At 29.0% G+C, this 15613-nt stretch overlaps 1 protein-coding gene across 1 annotated transcript; it reads left to right on the forward strand.

The window, feature by feature from the left end:
* The first annotated feature begins 8775 nt into the window (after positions 1-8775).
* LOC18040295 (mechanosensitive ion channel protein 10) lies at positions 8776-14746 on the forward strand. Its single transcript, XM_006432501.2, has 5 exons — positions 8776-10095; positions 12775-12898; positions 13212-13505; positions 13773-13975; positions 14330-14746. Exons 1-5 carry the CDS (start codon positions 8801-8803, stop codon positions 14598-14600), a joined length of 2187 nt encoding a protein of 728 aa, XP_006432564.1. The 5' UTR covers positions 8776-8800; the 3' UTR covers positions 14601-14746.
* The last annotated feature ends 867 nt before the right edge of the window (positions 14747-15613 follow it).

The raw sequence follows: 15613 nt of genomic DNA on the forward strand, positions 1-15613 counted from the left end.
GAAAGCATCATCAATTTCTTGTGAGCAAATTGATGCTTCTTGATTGACCAACATCAATTTGAGGGGGGATGACAGCATATATCAAGGCATAAATTATGTATCATAGCTATATATATATATTGTAATTAGGAGTATTTGTAATTTCCTTGTTTAGATAGATCTAATTGCTAGAAATTAGTCTAGATTTGGTTGATGTAATAGCTGAAAATCAGCCTTGTAAATCTCTATAGTTTCTATATAATGAGAGGAACTCTCACAATGAGAGACATTCAATCCAATTGATAAGAAGAACACTTGCCAAAAATTTCTTGCATTGCACAAATGCCTTCAGCAGCTTCAAACCATAACCAGTAACCACTGTAAAATTTAAAAAAAAAAATCAGATTATTAAACACATGGTCCCAAACAATTAAATCACTGAGAAAATAACTTAACAAACCTCATCAAGGCCAAAATCACATCTTTTTCCTGAAGGTCACCGAAATCCCCATCAAACTTTTTATGCAAAGTGACACAAGAAGTTACATTTTTTTTTCAAAAAAAAACCCACCAGATTGTGGATATTGAAATAGAAATTGAAGAGCGAAGACATGAAAAATCAGTGTAGAGTGGAGATTAGAGATCGATAAGCATTGATTTTTTTTTAAAAAGATATACGGTAGCGAGAGTTGAGAGAAGGGAAAGAAAGAGAGGGAATTGAAAATTTTTGGTTCTCATGAAGTAAAATATGAAGTATTTATACTTTTAATAAAAAAAAATTAAAAATCTTCAATTTTACAGATTAAAAAAATAAATTTTGTTCAATATTTCATTTAGCATCAATTTGCCCACCAAAAATTTTTTCATGTCATTTTAATTTACTTATCTTAGTAAATTAATTTAATAGAATAATATTTATTTGTATAATTTGTATTATAAATGCTACTTATTTTTAATTGCTATATTTCAGTGACTCTTGATTTTATTATCTAAAAAGTTGTAATTATGTAATGTTTAAAATTTATAACGGTAAATATAATAAATACAAGATTATTTAGTTGTATTAAAATTGTAATTATGCTTGTGGATGGCACCTGGTTAAGGGTTTGAATCCCATGTGAGGAGGAAATTAAGTTGTTACTATATTAACTAATAAAAATATAATAATATCTATGTCACATTGGTAATTACATTGTGAATTTATGTCACTATAGTCATGGGCCATAATTGTCCAAAAAGATGTATATGTAGATTATAGACTATATACACATTCTAATAATAAAAATCTAATATTGATAATAAGTATCATAGTTGAGTTATTTTTAGTCAATGGTTACTAACAACATAAATAATAAGTTTAATACTATAAATCATTAATTACAATACTACTAAAAGCAATAGATTAAAAATTAATATTACATTTAATGTATAGAAGTGTCCGTTATAAGTATTTAGGAAAAATGTGGTAACTTGATAGTAGTGAATAAATGTAACCATCAAAATAATGCAGTGTAAAAGAATGAATTAATTTTACATAAGTTTGTATGAATTAGTCTGCATAAGAGATTGAGATACCATATATTTGTCTATACATATCATATAATAATATTAGCCACTAATATTAAATCAATAATAATAATAAAATAATATTTTATCGTTAATTATAATGTTTGGTCCAATTAACAAGATAATTGTTTGATAATTATCTAATAGTTGAACCAAAACTATTCTCATATTAGTAGCCAGAGGCTTGAATACTCTATATGCATTATGGATTGATTTCTTCTAAATATTTGAAAATAAAAATGATTACTATGGGTCTAGATATTCATATTACATTTTTCCAACAAAAGATTAATAAAATAATATGATAACTTTTATGCAAAATATCATTAAATTTATAATGTACGTAATAAAAAATATTTAATAATTTATAATTATAATTATTTACTTAAATTATATAATATTCTCATTAGCAAGAAGTCTATTTTTTTTCATATAAAGTTGAGGGGGCATTTGATATTTTTAATATTTAAATTGATTATTTTGTTATTTTCTTAAAACTAGGGTATCTGAATGATATTTACCTTTTATATTTTTCACTATCACCGAGCGGATCCGCCTATGTTGCAACATACAATAACTTTTGTCATTTTATGTTTGATTACACTACACTACTTTATATTTTCTATAAAATTCAATAGCCACTAAAAGTAACAAACTTTTACATATAAGTCCATTTTTGGAATAAAATGACGTTTGAAAAGAATTTTAATTTATTATTATTATTATTATTAATATCATTATTATTATATAAGATTATTTCTATTAAATTTTATTATTTTTATTTATTTTAATTATTATTATTTATGATTATTACTATCATTATTATTATTATTAAAATTTATTTCTTTTATTATTTTAATTGTTATTATACTGTAATTAATTCATTAATATTAATATTTATCTTGTTATGATTAAAATTATTGTTATTAAAATATATTAACTTTATTATTTTAATTATTAATAATTATTGTTGTTATTATTATTAAAACTTATTAAAATTTTTTTATTATTTTGATTATTATCATTATTAATATTATTATTTCAGTTAATTTTGTTATTATTATTGTTATTGTTAATTTTTTTAAATTTTTTGTTTTAATTAACATTATTGTCATAATTATTATTTTTAGTTTTATTATTATTATTGTTTAATTATAATATATACAAATAATTTTAGGGATACAATTAACAAATGGCATTTTAATAACTTATAATAGTTTATTCCAATTATAAAATAAAGTAAATACATCAATGGGAATGTTGTTCATTCCGATTCCAATTCCTATAGCTCAAGTAAATAACTTATTATAATTCAAATTCCTTATTACAATTCTAGCTCATTTCAATTCTTATTTAATAAACGCATTATTAAAATGTGTTTAGAACATAATATTGTATATTGTTATAATATTGTTCACATTAATTTATTACTTACCTATGTTTGGAAGTTTTAAAAGTTAGATTGTAGTTAATTATATTTAACTACAGTGTGTTTAGAACATAATATTGTATATTGTTATAATATTGTTCACATTAATTTATTACTTACCTATGTTTGGAAGTTTTAAAAGTTAGATTGTAGTTAATTATATAATTCACTACAGTGTGCTAACTTTTGTCTTAATTGAAACATTAAATATATTTAAATTATATTTTTATTTTTACTATAATAATTATAATATTAAAAATAAATTATATTATAATATTATTATATCATATCATATTATATTTATATATTAATAATTAATATAAAAATAATAATTAATAAATTTAAATAATGAGAGTAGATCTAGAAATGATAGTAATAATTAATAAATTACGAAATGTTTAAGAATTTGTGGAATAAATAAACGAGTATTAAATCATGCATTGTAATTGCCTAATATCAATAATAAAAGTCCTCTTAAATTTCATACTTATTCCTTATTCATATCATTTAACAACTAATCTAATAAATAAAATATTAATAATTATATTTTTTCCTGGCATTTAAAAAAATAAGAGGGATTGCAATGAAAAAAACCAAAATAAATACATCCTACCGTTGGATTTGCTTTTACCATTCTTGCCCTTGGATCCAATTGTTAAATTACAAAATGACAAAAGTAGTGGTATGTTGCAACTGTTGCAACATAGGCAACAGAGGCGGCTCCCACCGAGTGATATAAGGGGTAACCAGTGGCGGTTATAGAACCCATTAAAAAATAATAAAAAGCGGCTGTATCTGTATTATAAGCGGATCTTGGGATTAGGTTTTTTTTTTCTTTTCCCCAATTTTAGTTTATGTATTTTTCAATTGAAAACTGATTATATTAAGTTAATTAAAAAATAAGTCGGATCCAGATATCCAATTTTCCGGATGTAAGCGCATCCGGATCCGGATCCGTGCGGATATCAATTTTTAAACTCCAAATTCGGATTTTGCGGATGCAGACCGGATCCGAATTTTTTTGCCATCCCTAGAGAAAATTGATTGAGCATTTACATGCCAAAAAAGATGGATAGAATAACAACCAGCTTTTGCCCAAGTTTTGGCTAATGGGGAATAACAGTGTGAGCTCAAAAAAATGAATATAACTAGTTGTATTTTTTAATGTAGAAGAACCTTCTCACTGATGTGGATATATAATTTAGGGGTGGGCAATAGTTGGTTCGGTTCGGTTCAGGTCCCAAACCAAAACCAATCGGTTCTCAAGATAATGAACCGAGGTCGAACTGAATTTAAGAACCAAACTGAACCAAACCGAAAGATTCCTAAATTTGGTTTGGTTCGGTTCGGTTCGGTTCAAATTTTTCATTTTTTTGATTTTACAGTTTTACCTTAATATTATCATATTTTATACTTTGCACCTAATTTGAATTGAACTTTACAATTTACACTTCCATTAACTTCCAAGTTTCAACTATACTCTACACACATAATATTAATAAACTATATATGAATAAAAAAATATAAAATCCTCAAATCAAAAGCAAAATAATAAAAATCCCAATGCAAAATAGTCACAATTCATAAACACGCTTAAACTTAAAAGCCTACTACAAATTATAAGTCTGTGGCAACCCAAAATATATATATAACAAGTCCATAATATAAAATGTCCATGCCAAATTGCCAATATCAAATTGCAACCTCACGAAGCTAGTTAAGTCATTAATCATTCTACCAAATAAGTTAAATAACAAATATTATTTTCAAATTTTCATTTATAGAAGCATGATACATTTGTATATTTTTAATTTTTGTGACCAATATTTTGTGGCAATATGCAGCACGTATAGCCACGATTTGATTTCATGGCCGATAAAGCTATTTCGAAACAAAAGTTTTCGTGGCCAAAAGCAATATATATAGCCACAAAGTTATTTCGTGGCCTATGACATTTTTTGGTGACAAATGTTTCGTAGGTAAAAACTATAATCTTTAGTCACAACTTTTGTGACTAATATTGTGGCTAATTGCAAGGCGTGGTATTTCTGAATGCATGCGGAACTTTTGGAAACAATCTTTATATTCGTGCCAAAACACAGATTTTTAGCCACAAATGATTTGTGGCAAATGGATAACTTTAATATTTATAATTTGACTAAAAAAATTTAGCTAAAAAATTGCTTCGTGGCAAAAGGATCATTTTCTTGTAGTGAGTAAACAAAATCACAATAAGCTAAAGTAATTCAATTGAATCCTCTATTATTATCCTCCAATGAACTCAAAAAGAGAGTAAGTGATAGGATGAATGAATCCTAATTTGTCAACAATATAAATAAAGGCCCCCAAACTCAATACTTACATATTGCATGGTAACTTATTCGCTATTGATAAGAATGAAACAATATTAATAATCGGTCAATAATTGATTGTTTCCATCTTAATTAGTAATTAAGAAAAATTGATTGTTAATCAACAAAAAAATTGATTGACTCAGTATTTGCTAATCTATCATTATTCCTAAATTATATCAATCGTATCATTTTCTTTTTCATAATTCAAATACTTAATATAAATTAACTTTTTGTGCTCATAAATTAATAAGAGTGAAATTTATATTGGTTTTGATAAACTCTCGCCTGTAGTGATACGGTGGGTTCTGTGTATAAAAGGGAGGAGTTATACCTGCAGCACTATTTAGCCCATTAGAAGGTGTAGTGGTAGCAATTCTCAAAATCTCTTTCTTTAAAAAATAAAAAATAACATTTGATATTACAATTTTTATAATTTTTTACAATTGCCAAGTTATTAATTACAGCACGGTGCAAGGACGGATATCTGTGTGCTTGTTATTGCTCTATATTTGTGGGGAAAAAACAAAAGATAAAAGATAAAATAAATGATAGAATCGACAATCGAACCAGCACTGGCTCAGGGTGAGGCCCAGCAGCCAAAACTGTAGCTGAATATGTAGGGAAGAAATAGGCAATGGCGTACCACATTATTATGTTTGTTTACCCAAACAAAGAAACGATGCTCAAAAAAAAAAAAAAAAAACTGCAATATTGTAATGGAATCAATGGAGAAAAAAGTGACAGGCTACTTTGGGCTAGCTTCTTTTCTTGAGAATTCTTTTTATTTTTCCCTTCTTTGTTGAAAGTTCTGAAGTCCCTTAAAACTATAAAAGACTTAGTTTCCAATTATTTCAAAATTTTGAGCCTCTTTTCTCTCGAAAAGCAACATTGATTTGTGGCTTATTTCTACCAATCAATTAGGCTAGGTTTCCTTTTCTTGCAAATTAATTCAATAATTCGATGTAACAATTAGTGCCAAGTTTGATTGGTGATGGGCATAATATATTAACATATTTCCTCTATATTTTTATATTAGTTAGTCTCTTAAATAATTTTAGATGGCTAATTTATTTTATTGAAGATTATGGAATAAATTGTGCTTAAAGAAATCAAATTGGAGAAAAGTCAAATATTATTTTGATTTATTATTAATGGGCTCATGGCTAAATGAAATTAAATTACTTGACTTAATTGTTATATTTATCAGTAGATATAGATTCTAAAATTAGGTAATTAATAATTAAATAATTATTACGTTGAACTGTGTTAGATTCTTAGATACGGGTAGCCTTAATCTCTTGAATTCTTAATTTGCTTGCCTATTTAGTTCTAATTTTCTTAAACAAAAGATTTTCTTTCCAATTAGGTAGAATTATAATTAACTTAGATTAAATTTTATTTTTTCAAAAATTAACAGTTTTTATACTTCAATAGACTCATGCATTTACAAATACATTAACTACGTGCTTTTCTCAAGTTACTTTAATAGACTCATGCAATTACAAGTACATTAACTACGTGCTTTTCTCAAGTGACATGAATACAGACGCACACACATATATACATATACACATACGTATATACACTTACTGCCTGCAAACCCATGTACATTTTAAATTCTTAAAATGAACATTTACAAACTGTTTATAAAACTAAGAAATTTGCACCCATACATTGACTAAATTTAGTGTTTTGTCAGCACGCCTTTTGCTCCAACTCAATTTACTAGCGATCTGATACCAAAAAGAAAAAAAATCATAAGTTTCTGTTATATAACTCATTACATTACATGGTAAATCTTTTAAAAATGAAAATCGAAAGATTATACAAAGAAAATAAGAAAATCTTAGCTGCTGATGAACAATGTTCTCACCTGACGTACAATTAATATATAAAGACTCAAAAAAAAAAAGCAAATAAAAAAGAGATTTAAATTTCATAAACTCATAGTAAAATATAAAATGGTGGAATCATGTTCCTGAGGTTAGGGGATAAACGAATGTGCTTTTTGAGGATCTGCTGAGATTGTTTTCTTAATAGACTTGGACTTCTGAAAGGGCAAAACTCTAAATTCTTATGGCGACAGGAGGAGGTATGTTCTTAAAAATAAATTTTTACATGTTATAATATCATTTATTTATTGTATAGTTAATGTGAAATCTTAGAGTTACTTTAAAATTCCTTAAAGAGATAGATATAGCACGAAACTTTGCCCTACAAGACAGGGATTATTTCCCCTCGAATATGATCATTGACCATAGGAGACGAATCCCTTGAATTTAGTCTTCTACATTTGAGTCTATGGGTTTTGGTACTGTTTGGCTAATCTGCCAGGGACGCAGCGAGGTTATCACAGCCCAGATCAATACTGACCAGGAAGAATATGTTCAATAAATTTGGAGTCACACGTGGGAATGTAAAAACTCCGCCATAACAAAATAAATGTTTGTACATGTACATGTATAATGATGTTACTCACGTTATAGCAAATAATACTGTCACATTATATTGTTGGATAAATTCACAGTTTTAACACTATTAGCAACGAACCATATAATTTTGTGATGTATCTAGTTGCTCATATGAATCATTCGGTAGACAAAGAGTCAAAGACTCTGCTCACCATATACTTAATTGGTGAAGTTACTCACCATAGGAGCCTCATTCATGTAAAAGTAACTAGTGGAGGTCATGCTCTTCGAGAAAGCGCACACAGAGGCGTGTTGCGTAACAGTGTATTTTTGCTTCTTTTTTCACTTCCTGTCGTACAATATCTCCACAGCAGTAGTCTTTTCAAACCACCATTAATACAACGTGGGATTTTACGTCCCTTTCCGTTGATTCCACTTGGAGCACTTACAAAAGCGACATCCAAATAATGCACTTGTTTTCTAACGATTTTTTTTGGATATTCTCAACTATGAAAATGGCCTTGTTAGTGTATAAGTTTCCAAAATTAATTACCATTTCAGAAATTTATATATTTGTTTCGAACATATCGCATATGTTTGTCTAGAAAATAGCTATATAAGAATAATACTATATTTTCGAAGCAATATTCCAATATTTTAATCTTAAGTATTGATGTGGTACTCATAATCAATTTTATAATGAGCGTGTGAATTTTTTTTTTTTAAATCTATTTTATGATCAAATAGATTGCTTCACTTCACTCAAGATTATGAATATTGATATATTACTCGGAAAGCGTTCTCATGGGTCTGGCCGAGTAATGTTCAAATAATTTTATTTAATTAACCACCCAAATTCAAATTATTAGAGAAATATAGGATTAACATATTCATTTAATCTTTGTCCATCCCTCAACCTTTTAATAAATTAAATAAAAAAATAAAGAAATAAAAAATACTACTTGAAAAGTGTAATATTACTCTATCTATAAATAGAGGAGTTGATCATGCTAGAAAATGCACCAAACCAGTTTAGCATAATTAAGCAGAGTTGCAGACACATGGAAATGTCAAGGCCTGATCATGTGGTTCTCTGTATAGATCAACAACGCCCTACAAATCCATCCATGCAAACTGAGCTTAACAAGGAACCTAATAATATTCTTCCATTGGAGAAAAAGTCTCTCAGCTTCTCAGCTCCTGATCTTCAACAAATCCCAGATACAAGGAAAAATGCCCTACGCCGTCTCAGCTTCTCAAAACCCAAATCAAGATTACAAGAGCGCAACTACCCACTCATTGCACACAACAAAACAATCCCTGAATCCTACGAAATCGAACCCTTTCCTGATGACAGCAACAATATTTCTTCAACAGATGACAATGACGATGGGTGGGACAAAGAGCTTGAGGATGATGCTGAAGATGAAGATATGGGAACTGAATCAAAGGAGCAGAGAAAGAAAAAGAGGAAGTTCAAATGGAGACTTTTTGTGGAATTGGTATTATTTTTCATCATCATGATTGGTTTGATATGTTCGCTGACAATAAAATCTATCAAGATTGAACGGAAATGGGGCCTTGAGATTTGGAAATGGTGCTTAATGGTAATGGTAAACTTTTGTGGCCGCTTAGTTTCAGCTTGGGTGATGGGTTTTGCCGTCTTCTTAATCGAACGCAATTTCATGCTTAGAGAAAAGGTACTCTATTTTGTTTATGGCCTTAGAAACAGCATCAGAAATTGCATATGGTTGGGTCTTGTGCTTCTTGCATGGACTTGCATCTTCAACGAGAAACTTCACAAGAAAAACAAGATACTTGAGAAGGTGTTTCAAGCATTGGTGGCTGTGTTACTTGGTGCAACAATTTGGCTAATCAAGATTGTGTTAGTCAAAGTGTTGGCCTCATCTTTTCATGTAACCACATACTTTGATAGAATGAAGGAGAGTGTGTTCCATCACTACATTTTGGAAACTCTATCAGGTCCACCAATAATGGAGGGATCAATGGCGAATGATGAAGAAAAACAAAACCCTAACCATAACCTGAGTGGATCTATGTCATTGCCATCAAATTGGAAGGAGGGAAAGTGGAAGGACGCGAGGAATGTTTACAAATCGAAGAGGTTTGGGTCGAGGAAAATTGACATGGAGAAGCTGAGGAAGCTGAGCATGGAGAGGACAGCATCAGCTTGGAGCATGAAGAGACTGGTGAGCTACATTAAGTCTTCGGGGTTGTCAACTATTTCTAAGACTGTTGATTATTTTGGAAATGCGGAATCAGAGATTACAAGTGAATGGGAAGCTACAAACTCTGCTCAAAGGATCTTTAAGAACGTAGCCAAACTCGGTGCGAAGTACGTTATTCGATTCTCTATTCCCCTTACTTGTGCATATATAACCAGTGTTGTTATGTCGTATCGGTTTATACAAAAAAAAAAAAAAAAAATTATATATGCACGTATATACACGTATATATACTTGCACATGCATATAAACTAGTGACTATTAAAAAAAATAATTTCTCAAAATTTAGGGTTCTACTTTCGTTTATCATAACATATTGAATTTGATCTTTGGAAATATTACTCCACAGCGCATGCATATGTGCACGTATACTGGCAGATGCATGTGCATATACCATAAGCTGACGACTGTCAGAAAATAAAAAAATGCTTTAAAAAAAAATAGGGGTTGTGTTTTTATTAACAAATCATAATATAATAAGGCAAACATTTATTTAGTCCTTATATTTTAAGTTAAGTATTCATTTTGTCTTCATATTTTGAAAAATATCTCAAAGTACCATTTTAGCTAGACATGTGACATTCTTGCCTTTCCTTTTTCTTTACTTGTACAATAATACTCTGACAATAATATTCTTACATTAATTATCTAAAAAACTTTAATCAACAAATTAATAAATAATTATTTATTAACAAATTAACCAATAAATATTAGTATAAAAGAATTAGTATATTTTTTTTGTATCCATGCAACAATTTTACTAATAATTCATTTACAGATAAAGTAATATCAGCCAACTTAAAGTAATGTTCAATATCCTTACAATAATTTTACTGATAGTTATTTTATTAAAAAAATAATTTACTAAATTAATCCTAAAAATAAAATAATAACATAAAAATTTGTGACAAATTTTATATTACTTTTAATGCTAATTTGATAAATTAACATTTTTTTCTTTTCGTAAATATGCTCAAAAAGGTAAGAATATTGACAGAAAAAGTAAAGGTATGAATATAATATATTTAACAGCAGTAATATCTTGAGATATTTTTTAAAATATAAAAACTTAACTCTAAATATTGAGATTAAATAAATATTTTTTTAATATGATAATATATTGAATTTGAAACGTGCCTTTCCTATTTAATAGAAAATTGAGCACAACTGAGTGGATGTCTTGATCCACTGATGAGAGCTTAGTGGGAGCAACACTAGTGCTACCTAGCTGGTGGCCGCTCGTGCACTGTCAGAGTGCTCGAGTAATTCTTGGAAAGGTCTTGTGTGGTCCAATTGGATAGATCATAGATGGTGCATACAAACATTTAACCAATCTTCAGATAAGGTCCAAACAAAATGCATGACGAGGATATTGGTGGTGGTCCAAGTAATCACTTAGCCTATTTTTGTATGGAATTGTTCTACCAACTTTAAATGGTTCTATTGCATTCACTGGTCATGCATTCGTCAGAAAAGAAAATTCAACTATTATGAGGTATTAAGGATATTTAAATCTTCTCCTCGAAAAAGAAAAAATAATATTTAAATCTTTGTTGACAAGAGTTGTTGGAGGTTTTAATGATTTTAATTATGTCAAACGTGTATGAATAATTACGTAAGCTTTTGCTTCCAAGAACTTTAGTTGAGCGATTTTCTAACAATTTTATCTAGTTGACTATGTGAGTTTGAATTTTAGGATATAAGAATTAAAAATTGATTTAGACTTTTCTCACCCCTCTCCCTTTTAAAAGAAAGATACAAAATAATAATAATAATGATGATGGTGATGTTGATGATGATGATGATGTAAACTTTTGAAGATTTTATATTACATATTTATTTATAACCACATATAATTAATGAAAATTTGATTACGGTTCACACTCTTATCTAATAACTATTAATTATAGTTTGCTATTTAGCACAAGGTCATTAGATGAATATAAAATCTAAGTCCAAGCGTACGAGAAGCCAAATATATATATAGTATGGTATACTCTTTCACTAACTAGCGTTTAAATAGTGAAATACTTTTAGTACTAATTAAACATTAGCTACATATAAATTAATCAATAAATGCAACATTAGTTAAGTACTTCATTTACATCTCAATTTTATAACGTAAAATCTCTCTCTAGTTATATTGTTAGATCCAAACTAATTTTATTTCTATGAGGAGGTTATAAATTAATAAAGATGTAGTTATGAAAATTAATGTTTTGACTTAGTTATTCTTAGTGCAAGTGTTATAGAATTAGAGTATGTACTATATTAATAATTAATTAAAGGAATGTGTCAAATCTAATATATAAAAAATGATAAAAGAGAGACATAATTTTAAAAACCTAGTACATGTATTTTTGTAGTGTTGCGAATAGAAAAATCATTTTAAAAGTCTAAATTTTTGCATTCTCTTTAATATTTTTTTTTCAATATAAAACTCATTAATACTGTACGTTGTATAAATCATTGTCTCAAACAACTTTAGAAAGAATGCTTTGTTCAATCTTAAACCTTTAAGAAACGTAGCATATGTTTTTGAATATCTAGATAATTATTATTTTGTGCAGATAAGTTCTTTAAGATAAAATCTAAAAAAATTATAACTTATTATAATGTAGGGTTTATTCTTATGTATAATTAGCACAAACTGGATTAGAACTTTTTATGACTTTGAAGGTTATTTCTATATAGAAAATCACTATAAAGAGGTTTTATTATATATAGTATAAAGGAATTTATATATTCTTTCACTCTTTCTTTCTTTTTTTTCCCGTCAATTATTGAAGGTTTATTGAAGAGGAAGATCTAATGAGATTCTTGAAGAGGGTTGAGGTTCATACAATATTTCCTCTCTTTGAAGGAGCCCTTGAGACCGGAAGGATTACAAAATCTTCATTCAGAAATTGGGTGGTATGTATTACATTTTTTGTTTTCTAATTATGATATTTATTAACCACACATTGACCCAGGGAATTATATATAAATATTATATTTATAATTTGTCATTTAATTACTTCAATTTATATTCTTAACACACATGTTAACAAGACCCTATAAAAGAATGAAAAATGCTAAAGAGACAAGTGTACTGACATATTGCAGACAAAAAAATACAAGTTAAAACCGGTGCCATTTTGCCTTGCTTTTGTCAATATTTTGACAAATTCTTTTACCTGAATATCGTTGCTCATGTAATTAATTATTTCTATTTTTTAATGGGCAGGTTCGAGCTTATTTTGAAAGAAAATCATTAGCACATTCGTTGAATGACACAAAAACAGCAGTGCAGCAGCTTCATAAATTAGCAAGTGCAGTGGTGGTAGTGGTAATAATAGTGGTGTCTCTCCTAGTGATGGAGCTTGCAACAACAAAAGTTGTATTTTTCGTATTAACACAACTAGTTCTTGTGGGGTTCATGTTCCAAAACACTTGCAAGATGGTTTTTGAATCCATTGTCTTCATCTTCGTCATGCACCCTTTTGACATTGGAGATCGTTGTGTCATTGATGGTGTCCAGGTAATTAATTAAAGAAAATTGATATTTGAACACCGAAAGACACCAATCAGGATGACAGAAATGATAACACTTTGCATGCCCAGTATCATTTTGGTATGCTACAGTGTTACTGTTCAATGAACAAACGAACAATGATTAGTAACACTATTTCTGTCGCCCTGGTATTGTCTTGGTACTCAAATATCAGTGCTCTTAAATAAATAGTTATTTAATTTCTCTTTTATCTTAAATCTTAACTTGATGCATTTATTGTGAATATATATGTAGATGGTTGTTGAAGAAATGAATATATTAACAACAGTGTTTCTTCGGTATGATATGGAGAAAATTTACTATCCGAATGCAGTTTTGCTCACAAAACCAATAAGCAATTTTTACAGAAGTCCAGAGATGAGTGATAATGTTAACTTCACCATTGATATGTCCACATCAATGGAGACCATCATTGCTCTTAAGAAGGCCATACAAGTGTAAGTTGGTTAATTTATATTACTAACCTTCGTTAGCAAACTGACATTTTCCACTTACAGTTTTTTAGTTTTACAAGTTACCCAGCTCCTACACCCTTCATAAATCGTAATATGTACTTCGTTACTCTTTTGAAGGTCAAAATTTGAATTAACAAAAATATATGGTTAATTTGTCTGTAGCTAAATTAAATTTTTCTGTTAAAGTTTTGACGTCAGAGATGCATCGGAGTACTATAAAAGCTACTAGGGGTAAAATCAAAAACTACATAGAAAGAACTGTCGTGTTCCCTTTGATTATTCAATAACATTTAGATGTTCCTGATGCATGCGTGCGTTATTTATCAATAAATGCAGGTATGTCGAGAGCAAACCCAACTACTGGAACCCTAAGCATTCGGTGATAGTGAAAGAGATAGCTGAGCTAAACAAGTTGAAAATGTGCCTGTCTGTGCAACATACAATCAATCACCAGAACTATGGAGAGAGGAGTATCAGGATATCAGAGCTTATTCTCGAGCTCAAAAAGATTTTCGAGAATCTGGGCATCAAGTATCATCTTCTTCCTCAGGAAATACACATCACCCAGCTCAACCTCGACAACTGGACCATGCCATCACACACTTAAGGCTGTCCCCGGCAAACTTCTCAGCTTGCTTTCAATAATTCAATGTTAAGGATGTTCTATTAAGTGATTCTCCATCTTGGTCGTCTGTCTTTCAGTTTGATACATTTTGTTTGGTTGGAATAATAAGAGAATGCAGTGTGGTAATATTTGAGACTCTTGAAATGTGTACTACTGAAATCTTGATTTGTCACTTTCAAGTATGAGCTTCAGAAGCAGATCAAATGGTTAAATCAAATAAAGATATAGCTTATTAAGCACATATGATGTTGAGCAACAATGCAACATTATAAACTCGTTCTGACATTACAATCTAATATGTGATAGGACTTGATACATACAATGCAAATAATTAGCAACAAATCTTCCCCTAATCCACATTTTTGGGATAAGAGCATGAGATGAGCTTCTGTGTGGGACTCAAACTCACATCTTCAGTGAATCGCAAAAATTAATCGAGCACTACCATCTTTTTCTACCAGTACTAAAATCAATTTTCAACCTGTCTCTTCAACTTTTGAAGTCAATGATCGAGAATCAATTAGCATGCCTTCTCAAAAGGAATAGTACCCAATTCATTAATCCATGGAGTTACCAAAATAATTTATTTATATGATTATTAATCAATGATTTCGTACATAGCTAGAGCTACCCTCACCATCGAACTGTATATATTTTTAGGGAAGAAACAAATTTGAGACAAGAGAGAACAACTAAAGTCCCTTAAAAATGGAAACTTTATAATAAGCATAAGCTTGTATTATCACTTGCCTACCCTTACCATCGAACTGTAAATATCACTAACCTTGACAAGAGATTAACACTTTGCCCTTTACAGTTTGGACTTTGTTGATTAATTAATATTACTAACCCTGATGGGAGAGTAGCAGTGTTCTCTTGCAATTTAGAGTTTTTACCACTTACCTAGTCCCTTCAGTTTTCATAATATCTCGTTACTCCTTTAATGTCAAAATTTAAAAAGCAAAAAATGGTTGTTTGCAAAAAGCAAAACGTGA

This window comes from Citrus clementina, unplaced genomic scaffold, assembly GCF_000493195.1.
Source record: "Citrus clementina cultivar Clemenules unplaced genomic scaffold, Citrus_clementina_v1.0 scaffold_5, whole genome shotgun sequence".
NCBI classification, from domain to species: Eukaryota; Viridiplantae; Streptophyta; class Magnoliopsida; order Sapindales; family Rutaceae; genus Citrus; species Citrus x clementina.

Coding starts and splice junctions, on each gene's coding strand:
- LOC18040295 (XM_006432501.2), top strand. CDS start 8,801: ATGGAAATGTCAAGGCCTGATCATGTGGTTCTCTGTATAGATCAACAA. Junction 10,096..12,774: donor GTAGCCAAACTCGGTGCGAA/GTACGTTATTCG, acceptor CAATTATTGAAG/GTTTATTGAAGAGGAAGATC. Junction 12,899..13,211: donor CTTCATTCAGAAATTGGGTG/GTATGTATTACA, acceptor TTTAATGGGCAG/GTTCGAGCTTATTTTGAAAG.